The sequence below is a fragment of the Phyllobates terribilis genome, unplaced genomic scaffold (genome assembly GCF_046119375.1).
Source record: "Phyllobates terribilis strain yellow unplaced genomic scaffold, ASM4611937v1 Scaffold_2__4_contigs__length_985480577, whole genome shotgun sequence".
Taxonomy (NCBI): Eukaryota; Metazoa; Chordata; class Amphibia; order Anura; family Dendrobatidae; genus Phyllobates; species Phyllobates terribilis.
Window position 1 is genome coordinate 536,279,624 of NW_027362762.1, and position 20,789 is coordinate 536,300,412.

At 40.7% G+C, this 20,789-nt stretch overlaps 1 protein-coding gene across 2 annotated transcripts in view; it reads right to left on the bottom strand.

Moving 5' to 3' along the window:
• Positions 1-20,789, bottom strand: part of WDTC1 (WD and tetratricopeptide repeats 1) — a 35,277-nt gene that overhangs the window by 6,086 nt on the left and 8,402 nt on the right. For both annotated transcript variants that reach the window (XM_073666192.1, XM_073666193.1), the window contains exons 9-15: positions 19,039-19,154; positions 4,138-4,216; positions 3,916-4,000; positions 1,592-1,765; positions 1,268-1,503; positions 378-543; positions 36-228 (exon numbers count right to left, since the gene is read on the bottom strand). In XM_073666192.1, the coding sequence (XP_073522293.1) occupies positions 36-228; positions 378-543; positions 1,268-1,503; positions 1,592-1,765; positions 3,916-4,000; positions 4,138-4,216; positions 19,039-19,154 (1,049 nt within the window). The remainder of the gene's footprint in view (positions 1-35; positions 229-377; positions 544-1,267; positions 1,504-1,591; positions 1,766-3,915; positions 4,001-4,137; positions 4,217-19,038; positions 19,155-20,789) is intronic.

The following is a 20,789-nucleotide window of genomic DNA, read 5'->3' on the forward strand; positions in this document are numbered from 1 at the left end:
GGCTTTCTCCTAGATCCATTGAATTTCTTTCAAACCTCAGAACGTGGGCTCCATAGTCTTACAACAGGGTCAATGCCACTTGTGGCCAAGAAGCAGTAGCTTGGATGCGGTTGTAGACAGTTAACAATGGACTCATCTCCTTGAAGGACCCGGATGAGAGCACAAGTTTCCTTCTCCCATATAAAGAACGAGCCATCATCTGAGCCGCTTACTATGTACTGTGCATTACTGGGAAAACCAGAAAGGTTAATTAAAAAAAAATAGAAATATTTTTGCTTAAAAAGATACCCGACAAATAACCATATATGTGGTAGAATTGCAATTAATACTATTACTTCATGCAGAGGTGAAAAAGCAAAAAAAAAAAATTATCTTACTTTCCCATGAAACTGGCTTCCTTTATGTCTGTTGTGGTGTTACAATGACCACAATATCTATGTTTATAATCCAAGCTTCTTTCTCTAAGCAGCAGCTCATCTTCTGAAAGAGAATCCTTTCTGCCCCCAGATCGTAGGCGAACAGAGGCTCCCTTTTTATCATCTTCTGTCAGGGATATACACATACAAATAAATCATTCCTGGCTTAACACAATGAATGTTTGATACTAAAGCTAGCCATACTAGAGATTCAGACAGACATTTTCTGAATGACTTGTTCACAATTGGTCAGTGAACTGGGCTCAGCTTTGGCCTTTATGTGTAAACTGGCAAGGGCTTCTATTGATAGGTGGCACATTTGTCATTTGCCAACATTTGTGTGGGGAAAAAGGGCGGCCAATAACTGCATGAAATAAGTCACTATGGAAGACAAATGTATTTTGTATACGTCAGGAAACTGTACATTTATGTTAAATATGAAAAAAATTGTGTCTAACCTGTGTGTTACGGTCTCCCTTCTCTTCCAGAATGCCCTAAAGTTGTAGGAACTGTAATTCAGATGAAGTACCACAAACACAGAGAACAAGTCTGCAGCTGCATCCCCCTCCTCTCAGACTACTACTTACCACATTATTCTAGTTTTTTCTTTTTAGTAAAGAAATGTTGTGAACATTTCTAGAAGCTGACATTTCTTAATTACCACTTGTGAGTGTACTAGGACTGTTTTCGCAGTGAAATGTTCAGTTATGGGTATGCACATCTACTAAGGTTATAGGTAGTATTTGATAGACTTGTATCTCCTTTCCATTGTAAAACTATGAAACGGTTCCTATGAAAGTGAAGTTAATAAGCACAATATCAACACTTTGGAAAATAAAGTTCGGACTTACGGTTTTCATTTTTGGAGAATAAGGCAACCCTTATGTCCCTGTCCAGAGCATCACATGCACTGCTTTGGGCTTGTTCTGGAAACTTTGTCTTAAATTCCTCCAAACAATCCAGTGCTTCAGAAACATAGCGCAACTCAAACAGGCAGCGTGCCAGACGAAAGTGTGCTTTCAAATGGGCAGGGTTTAGTGCCAGTGCTTGCAGGCAGTCTCTCAATGCATCATAGTGATCCCCATCCCTAGCATTATAACAAAAGAGCAAGACAAAGCATCAGATAAAACTCAGCGTCAATCTAATGGCTCAATACCAGAATCTATTCTTCTCACCACTTCCGCTTCATGTATGCTGCAGCACGATTTCCAAACAACATGGCGCTGCGAGGTGCCCTCTGCATAGCTTGGCTATACAGTTCAATAGCCTGGCTCCATTGCTGCTGAGCAAATGCATCATTAGCCTTCTGTTTTACCTTTTCCAGATGCGGTGGAAGCTCATTTGTTAACCTAGGTAAAAAGTCAGTAAAACAATTCTGAATTTATAGAAAGGATGGGTAATTTAAAAGGATACAGTATATGAACACATACAGTAACATAATGAAGCAAAAGCAAAAAGAGCTGTTGAAAATGGATAAATTACTATTCATTCAGGAAAAATGTTTCCCAAACATTTTTCCTTTCATAGTACAAAATATTTCATGGTTCTGATCATGAACATAAAAAAAGAAACAGAATTTTCAACCCTTAACGTGGTATGATGTATATGAATGTCACCAGCAGGGTGGACTTCCTGCATAATAGTGTATATGTACAGTACAGACCAAAAGTTTGGACACACCTTCTCATTTAAAGATTTTTCTGTATTTTCATGACTATGGAAATTGTACATTCACACTGAAGGCATCAAAACTATGAATTAACACATGTGGAATTATATACTTAACAAAAAAGTGTGAAACAGCTGAAAATATGTCTTATATTCTAGGTTCTTCAAAGTAGCCACCTTTTGCTTTGATGACTGCTTTGCACACTGTTGGCATTCTCTTGATGAGCTTCAAGAGGTAGTCACCAGAAATGGTCTTCCAACAATCTTGAAGCAGTTCCCATAGATGCTTAGCACTTGTTGGCCCTTTAAATGAGAAGGTGTGTCCAAACTTTTGGTCTGTACTGTATATGTATGATTATGTATGATTGGCAGAACCTGTATGGTATAAGGTGATCTCTAATTAACCCTCTCCAACCCCCACCCAAATAAAAAAAAAACAACAATAATAATAGTTCAAAAATAGTTTATATGTTCCTCAAAATAACTGTATTAAAAATGTACACACACAAACTTTAGGCCCTTAATGATTCCTGTGAGAGGCTGGAGGGGACTTTCCACCAACCTCCCCACTCCCAAATAAATAAGAGATTCCGACTGCTCAGACCTGAGATGTAGCCACTATACAAGGAATCTTACAGATGGCTTAAAATTTACTGCTCTGTTTCTCTTTTCCTTTATTTGGTTGCCTTACCTTTCCCTACATCCCTTTCCTGCCCCCTTGTCCCCTATACTGTAAAAATCCCCTAATAAAAAGAATTTTGAAAGAAAAATTTTTTACTGCTCTGTTGCCCCGAATTATGTGATCTAGACCTGAATTCACAAGGCCTACAAAAGAGAGCTGGACTAAACGTTCATGACAGTAAGTGTGAAAGATTGATGGGAATTTGCAGGAGGTGTTTACTTGCAGTTGTTGCTACTAATGGTGGAGAAAGCTTTATGCTTAACCCCTTACCGACATCCGCCGTACATGTATGGCGTAAGTCCGTAGCAAATGTATGGAGCAGGTTCACGGGGTGAGCTCGCCCCATTACTCAGCAGGTAATGGCTGTGTGTTACGTCCAGGTCCTGCCTCTACCAGCGATTGTTAAGGTGTTACGGGCCGCTGTCAAACTACATATTTGTGGTATCACCGCCTTCAGAAAAGCCCAATCTATCAAAATATAAAAATAATTGACCCGATCGTTAAACACCGTAAACATAAAAAAATTCAAGAACGCCAAAATTACATTTTTTGGTTGCCGCAATACCACAAGAAATGCTGTAACAAGCGATCAAAATGGTATCAATGAAAAACATCATTTTGCCCTGCAAAAAATAAGCCATCACACAGCTCCATCACCGAAAAATGAAAACATTATGGGTCTCAGAAAATGGCGACACAACCCCAAATTTTTTATTTTTTATTTTCAAACTTCTGATTTTTTTTTTCACAACAAAAACACTAGATATTTGGTATCGCCATGGTGAGGAGAATCATATTGCGAGGTCACTTTTTCCACACAATGTACACCGTAAAAACAATTCCCAAAAAACAATTGTGGATTTTGCCACAATTTTGTCGCACTTTTTTCCCCATTTTCCAGTACCTTATGTGATAAAATGAATGGTGTCTATTAGAAGTTCTATTCATCCCTTAAAAAACAAGCCTTCAAATGTCTATGTGAAAAGAAAAATAAAAAAGTTATAGCTCTGGGAAGAAGGTGAGGAAAAAATGAAAAAGCAAAAACGGAAATTGGCCACGGCGTGAAGGGGTTAAGGGTAGTTACCTTTTCACATGGGTAATCTCGACGTTAAAAGCACATACACACATAAAAGGTAAATCTTTTCTTACCCCACTATATTCTTGGCATCATTTACTCGGATTCCATTACTGTAAAGATGAAGTCCATTGGTTGAGGTCTTCAAATTCTGGACTTCTGGAGAGGGAAGCAGTAAGATAAATAGTAACATTAAGTAATGTTACAAAAGTAGAAAACACCATACTAATGTAAATTAATCATAATGGCTAAAATGCTAAATGTATCACTCATAAGATACTTTGGGGTAAACTTACCTCCACCAGGTGTATGATGAGATTTGGGTAGCAGGAATGTACAAGGTTTTTGCTTAAAAGTTAAGTCAAAGAGGTATACCTACAAAAAATGAGATTCAATTCATTTCAAATACTCCAAATAAGGAAATCAGGCAAATGGCTCCATGTTACTTCACTTCTACATGTACCTGAAAATGGCAGCCTTGTTTGAATAATTATTATTCATTTATTTTCATAGCGGACGGTCACTGTATAGCAGCAGTTCATTTGACAGCATGGTAACCAGTATCTCAGTCTTTGGAGCATTGGTTACACAGCACTCACATATCAGACCCATGCAGTACACACACCGCTCCTGTATCAGACCCATGCAGCACACACACCGCTCCCATATCAGACCCATGCAGCACACACACCGCTCCCATATCAGACCCATGCAGCACACACACCGCTCCCGTATCAGACCCATGCAGCACACACACCGCTCCCGTATCAGACCCATGCAGCACACACACCGCTCCTGTATCAGACCCATGCAGCACGCACACCGCTCCCGTATCAGACCCATGCAGCACACACACCGCTCCTGTATCACACCCATGCAGCACGCACACCGCTCCTGTATCAGACCCATGCAGCATGCACACCGCTCCCGTATCAGACCCATGCAGCACACACACCGCTCCTGTATCAGACCCATGCAGCACGCACACCGCTCCCGTATCAGACCCATGCAGCACACACACCGCTCCCGTATCAGACCCATGCAGCACACACACCGCTCCCATATCAGACCCATGCAGCACACACACCACGCACATATCAAACACGTGCAGCATATACACACAGCTCACTTATCAGATTCGTGGAATATACACACCACTCACATCAGACATATGTAGAATATATACATCACTCCTCACATATCAGACATATGGAACATACACACCACTCACATATCAGATACATGTAGCACACATACCACTCAAATATCAGGCACATGTAGCAACACATGTAGCATACACATCACTCACATTAAGAGACGCATGGGGTACACATAGTGCTCACATATCAGACACACACCACTTACATATCATATACATGTAGTATACACACCACTCACCAGAGGCGTCGCTAGGCACTTTGACTCGTGGCCTGCGAATCTCTAGTGCTGTGCTTTTTGATTCTGAATACATTTTATTTCACCTGTGTAACTAAGCAGCGTTGCCATGCTAGCCTTTCAGCGCACGCACGCTGTTTTAGTAGATCAATCAGCCTACAGCTATCTGTCTCAACTTCTTAGATAGAGAAATGCTTGGCTCGGCATCCTTGCCTGTGATCTCAATGAGAGACCCACTAACAAAATCAGCATTCAGTAACTTAAAAACAAAAGGATCAGGCAGATCCTTCTCTTCCCTGATATAATCTGTCTGGAGAAATTCGGGAGTCCCCCCAACACAGGGGTGCTTCGGCCACTGCCACTCTGGCAGCCTGAGCTATCTCCCAGGTGGCATTTTGCCAGGAGTGAAACTTGGCCAGTTCTCTGAGCTGTAGAACACCGATTCCTGCTGACTGACTCTTATAGACACAAAATTCAACTTTACATACGAGTTGCACTATTTATTTATTTTACTCACATATTAATTCCACAGCGCTTTACAGACATCATCATCACTGTCCCCATGAGGTTCACAATCTAGATTCTCTATCTCTATGTCTATGGAATGTGGGAGGAAAGCAGAGAACCCGGAGGAAACCCACGCAAACACAGGGAGAACATACAAACTCCTTGCCGATGTTGTCCTTGGTGGGATTTGAACCCAGGATCATAGAGATGCAAGGCTGCAGTGCTAACCACTGAGTCACTGTGCTGCCCAGAGAAGAACCACTTATCCTCCCCTGCTCCGATGTGTCAACATTCAGTGGCATGAGAAGTTCACCTCACCACTGGCTGACATCACAGCTGCACAGCAGAGAAGCCGAAGACTGTGTTAAGTTAAAATGCACCATAGGAGCAAGAGACACAGAAGACTGTAATGTGGGTAGGATGGCATTAGTGTGAGGGAGCCGTATAGGAAAAGAGAGTGCAAGAGGGGGAGAAATGTGGGGGTCAATATGGAAAAGCTTAGTTTGTGGGGTGCACAGTACGGGGAAAGGGCAGCTTGTGGGGGACAGTATAGAGGAAGCTTGGAGGCCATAGTTCATAAGGGTGGATGGTGTGGAGGCAATATTTTATAGGACAGGGAAGGGTGGAGGGCATGTGCCATAAGAGGGACAGTCTGACGGTCATATTTTGTGCAGGGAGCACAGTGAGGGACAATTATTCAGGGGCACAGTGTAGAGCAGATATATTTTATTCAGGATCATTATAACAACTGTTATTTTTACGGGCACAGTGTCATGATGTCCTGGAGAAGACTGCCTTGGTATCAGTGCGGTGATTCTTGTATGGCCCGCAGTCTGATTATGACTGGTAACAACTTCCAGCATCTCCTTAGCATTATTAAGGACATACTGGGAGTTGTAGGTTCATGAGATACAAAATGTATATGGCAAATGCAGATTTGACATTAAATTGATTGCTATGTTAAATGAGTTGTCCCCTTTTCAGAAAATTCCAGTTCCCAAGCGCAGTTTGTTCTAAAAACATAATGCACTTTATACACCATCCTCGGGTCCAGCGATGAGCCTCCAGCGTTGGTGTCTGGAATTGGTTGCAGCGCTCATGTCAAGTTGACAATGTAACAGCAAGCAATCATTCAGCTCAGGGGCACAATCCATCTATACTGGCAAGGCTTTCTCACTGGCTGCCGAGCTACAGCAGTGCAGTAGCTGAAACTCATCAGTGGACTCTGGAACAATTAGTAAAGTCCAGTTTGTTTGTTTTGTTTAAAGAGACAAACTCTTTAAGATTTGTGCTGTATTCATGTACTGAGGATCATTATAGTGCTGTACTTGTGCACAGATGGTGGTTCTGGTGATGTATTCATGAACTGATGGTGGTTCTAGTAATGTATTCATATTCTTATGGTGGTTAAGATAATGTACTCATGCACTGATAGTGGTTCTGTTACTGTATTCCTGTTTTCATGGTGGTTTTCGTGCTGTATTCATATACTAATGATTATTTTAATGCTGTATTCATGTACAGATGGTGGCTCTGGTGCTGTACTGACAGTACTTCTGGTGCTCTATTTACGTATGGATGGTGGTTCTAGTGATGTATTCATGTAATGGTTGTAGTTCTGGTGAGGTCTTTACCCATTAAAAATAAATTAAAAGATGAAAAATATTTTTGGCTACATCCATAAAAGTCAAGTCTATCAAAATATCAAACTAACTCAAACTGTAAGGAAAAAAAATCAAAACTGACAGATGTGCTTTTTTCCCTGTCACATTACCTCACTGGAAAAATGCAGTAAAAATTGATCAAAATGTCATATATAATCCAAATTACTATCTGTAAAACGTCAACTCACCAGGCAAATAACTTACAATAAAAATGTAACAGATCTTAAAAAAAAAAAAAAAAAAAAAATGGCATCACAAACCAAACATTTTTTTTCGCAAAAAGAAAATCTATTAAAGTTTGGTATCGCCGTAATTGCACTGACAGGGAGAATCATGTTCACGGGTCACTTCTGCCACACAATGAATACCTTAAAAGCAAAACCCAAAAAACAATGATGAAATTGAGTTTACTCAAAGCAGGTTTATTTTAAACTGTGAGGGGGGGTGCCATTTGAATTTTCACGTCAGGTAGCAAAAAAGGTAGAATCCGCTCTCCCACATACACATTAGGTGGTTGACTTACTCAAGCCCAAATCACCAGGTTTTGCAAATTTATATTTGATGAGTGTGGGGGGGGAAGCTTTAGAATTAGAAGATAGCTTACTGAACATTGGTGGTCCAACTGCAGGAATGCCAAGCTTAGGTCACAATATAGAAGTGTTTTTCAGTTAAAGTATGTTGGGGCTAAAGTCATGTCATAAAGGTAATAATTTTGTAATTGTATGACAGTATTAGATACAATATAGTGGAATTATCGAGACATGGTATAAAAGATCAGTTACAGTATGGTGGTACTGTCCACTCAGTGTAGTTAAGTATTTCTGTCCTTTAGGGTACGTAGTGTTACTTAAAACTATCTTCTAATACAGGGGTGGGGAACCTCAGGCCTGCGGGCCGTTTACGATCTGCAATGACCTTTTTCACTAGCTCCCGGGCAGGGGGACCACAGTCCTCAGGTCATCAGCTGCATTTTGATGGCTGCCAGCCCTTTAAAGCGCACCTGTCAGAAGGATTGTGCTGAGTAAACACATACACTGTCATGTTGGCGCCATTACACTAATTAATATGATACCTTGCTTGATTAAATCCATCCCGTGGTTCTCTTATAATCTTTATTTTCAGTTTTGAGATAATGATATTCTCGTGCTTCGGGGCGGCCTTTGGGGAGGGGCTCTATCTGGTGCTCTGCTTATGTATTCCACTGTATGTCTTCTGACAGGTTACTGTGCCTTCACTGACCTTTCTCCTATATTAAATAATGCATGTGTAATTGTGGTAGAAATCCTGAAATTTACATGCACCCAAATGGCCCCAGTCGCCCGCTCAGTAGCATATCGTTTGCGGAGAGATGCTACTGTACACGCGCGGCTGGCGGCTCCATATTGCTGCAGTCAAATTTATTTTTCCTCCAGCAAAATGGCGCTGGCACGTGCGCAGTAGAAACTATCTCTTCAGTGAGTGAGGACGTACTTTGTGGGTGAAATTAGTACGCAATGCGCTCCCATCCAACAGCAGAAAGCAGCCCCATCTCTCCTCCTGTGAGGTATATATTATGCAGCCCCATGTCTCCTCCTGTGAGGTATATAATACGCAGCCCCATGTCTCCTCCTGTGAGGTATATATTCCGCAGCCCCATGTCTCCTCCTGTGAGGTGTATATTCCGCAGCCCCATGTCTCCTCCTGTGAGGTGTATATTCCGCAGCCCCATGTCTCCTCCTGTGAGGTGTATATTCCGCAGCCCCATGTCTCCTCCTGTGAGGTGTATATTCCGCAGCCCCATGTCTCCTCCTGTGAGGTGTATATTCCGCAGCCCCATGTCTCCTCCTGTGAGGTGTATATTCCGCAGCCCCATGTCTCCTCCTGTGAGGTATATATTCCGCAGCCCCATGTCTCCTCCTGTGAGGTATATATTCCGCAGCCCCATGTCTCCTCCTGTGAGGTATATATTCCGCAGCCCCATGTCTCCTCCTGTGAGGTATATATTCCGCAGCCCCATGTCTCCTCCTGTGAGGTATATATTCCGCAGCCCCATGTCTCCTCCTGTGAGGTATATATTCCGCAGCCCCATGTCTCCTCCTGTGAGGTATATATTCCGCAGCCCCATGTCTCCTCCTGTGAGGTATATATTCCGCAGCCCCATGTCTCCTCCTGTGAGGTATATATTCCGCAGCCCCATGTCTCCTCCTGTGAGGTATATATTCCGCAGTCCCATGTCTCCTCCTGTGAGGTATATATTCCGCAGTCCCATGTCTCCTCCTGTGAGGTATATATTACGCAGCCCCATGTCTCCTCCTGTGAGGTATATATTACGCAGCCCCATGTCTCCTCCTGTGAGGTATATATTACGCAGCCCCATGTCTCCTCCTGTGAGGTATATATTACGCAGCCCCATGTCTCCTCCTGTGAGGTATATATTACGCAGCCCCATGTCTCCTCCTGTGAGGTATATATTACGCAGCCCCATGTCTCCTCCTGTGAGGTATATACCGGAGCCCCATGACTCCTCCTGTGAGGTATATACCGCAGCCCCATGTCTACTCCTGTGAGGTATATACCGCAGCCCCATGTCTACTCCTGTGAGGTATATACCGCAGCCCCATGTCTACTCCTGTGAGGTATATACCGCAGCCCCATGTCTACTCCTGTGAGGTATATATTCCGCAGTCCCATGTCTCCTCCTGTGAGGTATATATTCCGCAGCCCCATGTCTCCTCCTGTGAGGTATATATTACGCAGCCCCATGTCTCCTCCTGTGAGGTATATATTACGCAGCCCCATGTCTCCTCCTGTGAGGTATATATTACGCAGCCCCATGTCTCCTCCTGTGAGGTATATATTACGCAGCCCCATGTCTCCTCCTGTGAGGTATATACCGCAGCCCCATGTCTCCTCCTGTGAGGTATATACCGCAGCCCCATGACTCCTCCTGTGAGGTATATACCGCAGCCCCATGTCTACTCCTGTGAGGTATATACCGCAGCCCCATGTCTCCTCCTGTGAGGTATATACCGCAGCCCCATGTCTCCTCCTGTGAGGTATATATTACGCAGCCCCATGTCTCCTCCTGTGAGGTATATACCGCAGCCCCATGTCTCCTCCTGTGAGGTATATACCGCAGCCCCATGACTCCTCCTGTGAGGTATATATTACGCAGCCCCATGTCTCCTCCTGTGAGGTATATATTACGCAGCCCCATGTCTCCTCCTGTGAGGTATATATTACGCAGCCCCATGTCTCCTCCTGTGAGGTATATACCGCAGCCCCATGTCTCCTCCTGTGAGGTATATACCGCAGCCCCATGACTCCTCCTGTGAGGTATATACCGCAGCCCCATGTCTACTCCTGTGAGGTATATACCGCAGCCCCATGTCTCCTCCTGTGAGGTATATACCGCAGCCCCATGTCTCCTCCTGTGAGGTATATATTACGCAGCCCCATGTCTCCTCCTGTGAGGTATATACCGCAGCCCCATGTCTCCTCCTGTGAGGTATATACCGCAGCCCCATGACTCCTCCTGTGAGGTATATACCGCAGCCCCATGTCTACTCCTGTGAGGTATATACCGCAGCCTCATGTCTACTCCTGTGAGGTATATACCGCAGCCCCATGTCTACTCCTGTGAGGTATGCAACGCTGTGATGATTCCACAGTCTGTATTCACATAATGTGACTACAGACTTTTCTTGTGAGTCCGGACAACCTTTACAGCCCATATAAAATCAATGTTCTCTGCTGCACATCATGCTATGTAACCAGGCGATCTGCTGCAGATAACATGATATTTGATGCACATAGAACAATCGTATTAACAATCATTCTGTGTGCATGGAAGTGTGGTGGCCTTTTAAATAGGCCAGTAAATGAAAGCCAATGGGCTTGCATGTAGCTGAGGGAGGTAATTTAACAGCCATAGGCAAATGGGGCCTTAGTCACATTGTAAGACTCACCTGCCTTCCCTTGCAGGTTGGACACCTACATATTCCCCTGTGTAGTAATAATAGGTCCACAGTATTCACCAAGTCCCACCCACACCACCCCATTAAGCTCCGCCCCTTTTGGAGTTGGATGAAAAACTTTCATGGTGCTTTCCTTCTGCATTGTTCCCCAGCAAGAGTATTCAAGTGGAGGAGGACCATCCGTCCAGCAACCGAGCGTCTGCAATGGATGGGACTGTATGATAGGAGCCTCTCAGTAACCAATGAGCACTTTTTGTTACTACCAGGGAGAGAGCTCTTTGCTTAATGAAGGCTTCTGTCACAGAGTCTGCCACTGACAGAAGACTGTAATAACCAGTGAGCGCTCTCCTCTGCCGTGAAGAAAAGTGCTCATTGGTTACTGAGCAGCACATCAGCGGCGGCTCCAGCGTTCTTCACACAGAGACACAGCTCATCGCTCTTGCATGCAATCAGTCTTTTTCTGGTCAGTGCTGCGCGAGCTGTAACTAGCCGCAGGGCGGGTTGCATATGGCCTGCGGGTTGTGGGTTGTACACCCCTGTTCTAATCTGTCTATATAAATGGCATGGCTGTGTGCATTTATGCACCTTTTAGCAAGGAGTGTGGCTGGAACACATTATCTAAGCATCTAGGAGGGTTTGCATAACTTAAGCAGCATGGGCAAACGAAGCAGGCAAAAAGAAGCCTCGATTAAAAATACTCAGATGGGGGCGTGGCCTGCTAGTCATGGAGTAGGTACGTGTTTTCTTGTGCTCCTGCCTCAGAATAAGCAACTGGGATGAAATGCCTTTTTAAAGACATTGAACTCTTATAAAAAGCTACTAAACTAACTCAGGATGCTACAGAAACATTTTGAGACCTTCTTTGATATTATCTGAAAAATTTTACCTCACAACTATGCAGAGTAATTCTCCTGAGGGAAGATTAAAGATTTGAGCTATCTTGAGATCTTATTACCTCATTATTTCATCACCTGGTCTTTGATTTGACCTTGGGGTTCATCTCGTACTACATAGAAGCTTTGAAGATTCGCCGCTCTTGAACGGATAAGTACCTTTATTTATTTTTTTTTGCTGTGTGACAAATTTTACAATGACGCCATTTTTGTACTTCATCATATTCAACTACGCCATCTTGTGTGATAACAGAGGTTTTATGATCTAAAAGGATTTAAGTAGTCTTATTTAAATCTGTTACACATATGTACCATTTATTGCATGACTGTGGGATCTTCACTGAGTTTTGGTGCCGCCATCTTGTGCTTTACGGTTCTTAACTCCGCCATTTTATATAAAACTGTGATGATCTAACTGAAAAGACTACATATGGACTTGACATCCCTTTTACTCCTGATATAGATCTACAAATGTATGACTAACAAGAGATATTACAGTTCTTGAAAAATATTTATTAATATCTTTGGCCGCGATAGTTGATTATCATCATAAACAGCAATTTCGGTACAGAGACGAGAGGACTCTCCGTGAGCAAATGAAATCATTGGGTTTCCAACGAACACGAGCTGCGCAGATCTGAAGAGGGAAACCAGTGTTTTTTGGTTTTTTTTGAGTGTGTGTGGTGATTTTTCCTCAGTCATTGCTAACACTGCTACAAAGCTTTCTTTATTATTATATATATGTACATGTCTTGGTGCCGTGGTTCTTGGTGTAAGTAAGATGTTGCCTTCTCTTCATACTGTGTATAATAGTGAATGGGAGAAAAATGAGCAGATTTGATTAGCTAACAGCTGATATTATCTACTTTTATTGTAATACCTAAGGTAATTGTTTTTAATAACATACATTTATTTGTTAGAAATATCTCTACTTTATATATAACTAATTTACTGGATGTATGAAAGCTATATTTCTCTCTTAAATTTTTCGCCTCAGTGGCGGGCTCTGGTGGCTGATTTTTGATACTGCAGCCAGGGATCTTTAGATTCTTATGATCTTTTTTCTCATGTCTTCTTTGTGAAAACATATTATTATTATAGTATAATATATTATATATATTATTATTTTATAGGTTGTTTTATCTCTTTAGAGGTTGAGATTTTAAATCTTATCGCTCTAGCTAGGATTTTCACTCATTCCTTACTCTCCTAATTCATAATACTCATTGCTATGATAGTTTAGTACAGCATAAAGACTCTGGTGAACTGCAATTTATCTGAACCACTCTGTCCTAATTGTTTGGTAATTATTTTCCAATTTCATCTTGTGAGGGATCACAATTAACATAATGTCTTCATCGAAACCTAAATCTATTCCCAACAAACCTAGGGACAGGTCAAGATCTCCATATAAAACTTCTGCTAAGAACACCCAGTCTCAGGACAAAGAAATAGCTGATGATGACTCAATGTTCATTGAATCTCAGTCATCCTCAAAAGAAGAGGAAGGAGAGGGAATCTAAGAAATCATCTCATACAAAGCAGGTGACGGAGGAGAGCTCTGAAGAGGATGAGACCTCCACACCTACTGTAAGCCCGGATAAGCAGAGATCTAGGAGAGACGATTCATCCTATACTGACCCAAATGATCCTCTTCAAAGTTTCAAATGGGAGCAGCCATTAGACCAAATATTTTTCAAGAGTCTTTTACAGCTTTTAAAAAATCCATGAGACTGGACCCAAAAAAGACCTAGATAGGAGATTTGAGAAACTTCAGACCTCGATTGATTCCATCTCACATAGAGTAGAAAGAAATGAAGCTGAGGTTTTTGAATTAGGAAAAATGACTGATAAGCTGGGGAAGGAGCAAAGTACTCTAAGGGAAGATCTAAAATTCATTAAAAATAAGATGACAGATTTAGAAGACAGGGATAGAAAACAAAATCTGAAGCTGAGAGGGATCCATGAGTCAGTCAAAAATGACCAATTAGATCTTTATGTAAAAGGTCTGCTAAAGAAGTCCTTGCCATCTCTGACAGATCTAGATGTCACTATTGTTAGAGTCCATAGACTTCCAAAACCTAAACATATCAGACAGGACATTCCAAGAGACGTAATTGTCAAATTCAATTTCTTTCATACAAAAGAAAAGTTAAAAGAATTTATAAGAACTAACAAAATCCTACCTCACCCCTATGAGAACATTAAAACGTTTGCTGATCTCTCAAAAGAGACCATGTTACAAAGGAAAAACTTAGCAAAAAATCAGACATTCTTCGTCAGAAACACCTCCTGTATAAGTGGGGTTTTAACCCAGGGAAGGTGTTGTTTTCTTTCCAGGGCCGGACTGTCGCCATAAGCAATGTAGAGGAAGGTTTACAGATTCTAAAAGAACTTGGTAATACTATTTCCTGAGAAGTTAATTTTATGCATTTGAATTGAGGTTCTGGGCCAGAACTTAAGCCCTTTCCTAGAGGAGTTAGTTCCTACGATTAGTAGATCCTCTAGAGGAACTAATCTTCAGCAGTTAAGTTAGGTTATTTTAGGCTAGATTCAGTTTTTAGTGGTTTACTACTGATAGTACATTTTTTTTTCTATTGATTCATTAAGTTTTCAGAATCTTTACAATGTCTCCATCCCTTTTTTTCATATTTCTAAAACACCGTGCTCAAATGACAAGCATCACTACTGACACCTTCTCCCATGGCAGTTAAGATAATATCCCATAACGTTAATGGACTGAATAGCCCAAGAAAGCGATATCTAGTATGGAAACAGATAAGAGACTCTAGAGCAGATATCATTGGTCTTCAAGAAACCAAATTCGCAGCAGCCAACCAGCCCAAATTCACTAATAAGAACTTTCCCAACATCTATGCCTCCAATCCAAAGAAAAAACGAGTTGTAGCAATTCTTATAAAAAACACAGTAACTTTTGAAAAACTTCTGATATTAGCCGCTGAAGATGGAAGATATCTAATTTTAATATGTAAAATAAATGGTGTAGAATTCACCCTAGTTAATGTTTATGACCCTAATAGTGGTCAAATAACCTTTTTGGACAAATAATGAAGCTTATTCACCAAACCAAGAGGGGCAAATTGGTTTTGTTTGGGGATTTTAACATGGTACCTAACGCCTTAATGGACTCCTCCACTAGATCAAGACAGTTTCTCTCTAATTTTGACCAGTGGATTAATAAGAATGAGCTATATGATGTATTTAGATGCTTCAACACATCTTCTATAGAGTTTACCCATTACTCAGGAAGGCATAACTCATACTCCCGTATTGACCTGATCCTGACAGACATATTTTCTTTAACCAAATTCAAATCTGTGCGGATAGTGCCAAGGTTATGGTCTGATCATGCCCCTGTCTTATCTGAAATAATTATTGGCCCAGTTTTAGTAGAGAATAGGCTGTGGCGAAACAACAGTTACTTATTTGCCCATCCTAAATACAGATGTGCAATAGAGCAATCAATTAAGAATTACTTTAGAGAAAATGATTCTGACAATACTCCAATTTATTTACTTTGGACGGCTTTTAAGGCGGTACTAAGGGGTCATCTTATCCAACTAAATTAATAATTAAAGAAAAACAATAGAGACAAAACAGTTGAAATCACTAAAGAAATTATAGCTTTAGAAGAAAAATTATTTAATAACCCTTCCCCAGATTTGCAATCTCAAATATTGACATTGAGGCAGAAACTCAAAACCCTTTTATCTGAAGAATTCGACAAAGTTACTCAAAGAATTAGAGCAAACCATTACTCATCAACCGATAAATCATCTAAAGCCTTTGCGGCAAGACTTAAACATTTTAGACTAAAGATAAAGATTAGTCAAATTATAGATAAAAATGGCCATTTAGTTACACATCCTAAGAAAATCACAGACATCTTTGTCTTAAGGATAATCCCAACTTTTCTAACCCCTAATGTGAAGTGATAGACTCTTTTTTAAATTCCCTTCCCTTTCCAAGTCTGAGCAGGAAGAATTGGATTCCCCATATACTAAATTAGAAATTTCTTCTCTAATTAAAAACCTTAAAAGTGGGAAATCACCTGGCCCAGATGGGTTTCAAAATGAGTTTTATAAGTGCTTTGAAAACTTGTTGGAAGATCCTCTAGATTAGCAAATACATCCGCGATTGAGGTCCACTGCTGAGAAGCTGGAGGCTTTGGTGATTGTCATCCCCAAACCCAAAGATGATCCGAACGACACAAAAAATTACAGGCCTATTTCTCTTTTGAACAGTGACACCAAATTATTGGCTAAATTAGCGGCTCAAAGACTTCAAAATTTTGTTCACAAACTAATTAACCCAGGCCAGGTGGGTTTTATTCAGGGAAGATCGACATCAGATGCCACAAGACGAGCCCTTAATATTATCTCGATTATAAGCAAAAAGAAATCTCCTGCAGTGCTGTTGGCCCTAGATGCGGAGAAAGCTTTTGACTGGGTGAACTGGTCTTATATGTTTAAAACTCTTGAAAAATTTGGATTTCAAGGCAGGATATTCAACAGCATTAAGGCTATGTATTCGAATCCATTGGCCCGAGTGTACACAAATAATTTTCTTTCAGTTAAGTTTCCTTTATCTAATGGCACCAGACAGGGTTGTCCCCTCTCGCCTATACTTTTTGCCCTATTTATTGAACCCCTAGCTGTAAAAATTAGGTCTGACCCATTTATAGAAGGTATAAACTTTAAACAAACATGCTCGAAAGTCACACTTTTTGCAGACGATATTCTGCTTACTATCTCAAACCCCCTTTTGTCACTTCAGCGTTTAAATTCCCTGATAAAAATTGCTAATGTTTCGTTTTATAAAATTAACTTTTCAAAAACTCAATGTATGACTTTCAACTTAGAAGACAACTTGGCCACTGTCTTGAAGGTACAATTCGACTTTAACTGGCAACCGCAGCAGATTTCGTACTTGGGTATAATTCTGACAAAATCTCCATCATTTGTGGTCAATGACAACCTGTCGGTCCTTCATAAATCCCTCCAAAACCGAATTATTCGGTCTGAGTAAAATAGACCTATCGTGGCTGGGGAGAATCATTACCTACAAGATGATGGCCCTTCCTAAATTTTTATATGTAATGAGATGTATCCCATTGCCTATACCTGAAAAATGGTTCAATAAATTTCAAACACAACTCAGAATGTTTATTTGGAACAAAAACAAGCCATGAATATCAATCACTCTTTTAGAAAAACATAAGAGACGAGGTGGATTGGGTCTCCCAAATCTTTTTAGTTATTATCAAGCAACGATATTGAAACTCTCAAATGGTTGGTTACTAAAAGACAATCCTATTCCCTGGGTCTCCTTGGAAAAGGCCCAAATAAATTACAGTGACTTGAAGCTAGTTATCACAGCTTATCTTAGTAAACCTCTACCAAATTTTCAAACACTCAAGGCAGTTATCACCGTCTGGAGAAATCTGCTCAAAAAAACAAAGTCAAAATTTAAAGATTTGCAGCTTAATTCTCTTCCAATCCAAATTTTAATCGCTAGACTGAAATTGAGTATCTCAGTAATCCAAGATATAATTATGGATAATCTTATTACTTTTCAATCCCTCCAGGATAAATATACTTTACCTAACAAAGAAATTTCGACATGGTTAAAATTACAATTATTCCTGACTTCAAAAAACATTCTCTTTTCCGTTCCCCAATTCATTATTGACCTTTTATCTAAACCCTTTGATAGCCCCAAATGGGTGACAAACCGTCTGTATAGGATTTACAATGATGACATTGAACTACTAAAGACTAAAAACATAATAACTTGGGAAAAAGAACTCCAAGTTCAAATAGACATATCACAACTCTTTTCATCTCTAGACATCATTTACTCGAACACCCTGTGTGCTTCTCTACATGAGTCCCACTATAAGATCTTGTCTAGATGGTACTGGACACCGGAGAGAATTTATCAAATCTCACCATCGACATCATCTGACTGTTGGAGGGGTTGCGGGAAGATGGGGACCCTCTCACATATTTTCTGGGGTTGTCCTAAGCTCAATAATCTTTGGACAGAGGTTAGAAACCTTATTAAAAACCTCACTAGCTTACGAATTTCCCTTAATCCACAATTGGTTCTTCTGCTGCTAGGTATAGATACTTTCCCCAACAATCTAAGGCACATAGTTTTTCACATTTTAATAACTACTAAATTGTTGATAGCTTCACGTTGAAAACAAGTTGAAGTTCCAACCATAGCAGATGTAATAGACAGAGTTTCCATCCACAATATCAATGAATACAATATAGCCTTTAGACAGAAGGACTTGAATAAATATAAATTTAAATGGGATATTTGGTCGCAAAACTTTATGCCAAACTTAATTTCTTGACACTCCATTAACATTATGAAACTACGATTTTTGATTTCTAATTCAATAAAGGTGTATTTATATCATTTTGTTTAATTCACTAACTGAATGTAGTTCCGAAATTTAGGCTATGATACTCTTTGTAAGAATTCGGGACGTTAAAAGTAATGTATTACCCTTTTGGTTAACCAATTTGTATGATTATGTTGTAAGTTCCTTTTATGCTGTCTGTTTTTCCCCTTTCCCCAAATTTAAGTATTTACAGTTTTGTTGATTGAAAACGTAAAAAAAATATTTTAAAACAAAAATACTCAGATAAGAGACTCCATTTGTAGGCTGTAGCAATGAAGTAGTGTGCAAACCAACAAACATTATTTACAGGTGAAAACACATTCCCAAAACAGCATCAAAAACTAACCTGCTCTCCTCCCATGTTGACAAGCAGTTCAGTGCCATCAGGACTGAAAGTTACATATGTTGCCACCAAAACACGCAGTCGGTTATTGTAATCAGGCAGTTTGACTGGAAGGTGGCCTGCAGAAATAAGTGCAGTTACCTGATCAGCGGGGATAGATCAATGAAGACAAAAGACAGCAGCAAATAGTACATTTGGGAAAAGATAAAAAATGAGCCCTTGAAGACACGGACTGCTATCCTCAAACTAAGAAATAGTGGCTCAACCTAAAATATGTCCAAGCCGAAATTATTACAGATGTATAATAGCCCGTAAGACCCGCACCCTGATAATAGCATGTAGTGTAAGGATACAGAAGGAGCACTATAGTACTGTTACTGCTGAGCCCTGCCTCATACACATTATACAGTTTGGGTATCTGATCCTATCATGTGTGACACAGTCTGTATATCTAATCATCTGTGTATCTAATCAACTGATTGTCATATACTATCATATGATAATCCTAGGATTAGATACACAGACTATCTAATCATATCATTTGTGATATAGTGTGTGTATCAATTCCTATCATGTGTGACACGGGATTAGATACACGGCTCAGCAGACTGTATAACACATGACAGGATTAGATACACAGACTGTGTCACTCATAATAGGATTAGATACACCGGCTGAATTATTCATAAGGATTACATACACAGACTGAGTCACACATGAGCCTGCTGAGCTATGTATCTAATACTATCATTTGTTATACAGTCAGTGTATCTAATCCTATCATGTGTGAATCTTTGTATCTAATCCTATGAGTATCGCAGTCTGTGTATTTAATCCTATCATGAGTATCACAGTCTGTGTATCTAATCCTATCATGTGTGACACAGTCTGTGTATCTAATCCTATCATGTGTGACACTCGATTAGATGGCTCAGCAGACTTTGTCATACATGATAGGAATAGATATCATGGTCACAGCCCAGGTCACAGCTGAGACAGACACATAATAGAAGACTGTCTGACCACATCTCCTATGTCCTATGTATGGGGCTGCCATATTTCGTGTGTTATACTCAAACACTCCCAGATGGCAAATGGCAGCCCCCAGAGGCTGCAGAAAAAATAATAAATACACGTGAAAAGACTACATTTTATTTTGTATTAAAAATAATTGTACTGTAACAATAATTATTAATACAAAAATAAAAATCGCGATACTTTCCCTTTAAAGGGGTTGTCCGGTCAAAAGTGAAAAGTCTGCAGTCACTCTATGTGACTGCAGATTTATGAATCCCCCCAGCGAACGCATTATGCACTGCGGGGATTCGCTGGTTTCAGACCCGGTGAAGGAGGGTATGTATGAGTTATACATACCCCCGGCATCACTAGACCGGGCGTGGTCTCAGTTTATAAAAGTGTATAGAGTGAGGCCGCGCCCACTGGCCGAGATTATGTATAACTCATACATACCTTCTGGTCCTGGGTCTGAAACCAGTGAATCCCCGCAGCGCAAAGTGCGTGCGCTGGGGGTATTCATAAGTCACACAGAGTGACTGCAGACTTGTCACTTTTGACCAGACAACCCCTTTAACTGCCAGAATCCTCACCAATTACAAGAATGGGGATCTCATATCAGATGTCCCATAGAAGTGAGTCGACAAGTGAGCCGCCAATGACTATTCGACAGTCAATCTCTGCATGTGTCACAGCTGTCTAACAGCCATGACACTTGCAGCTGCAGCGACAGTAAAAAA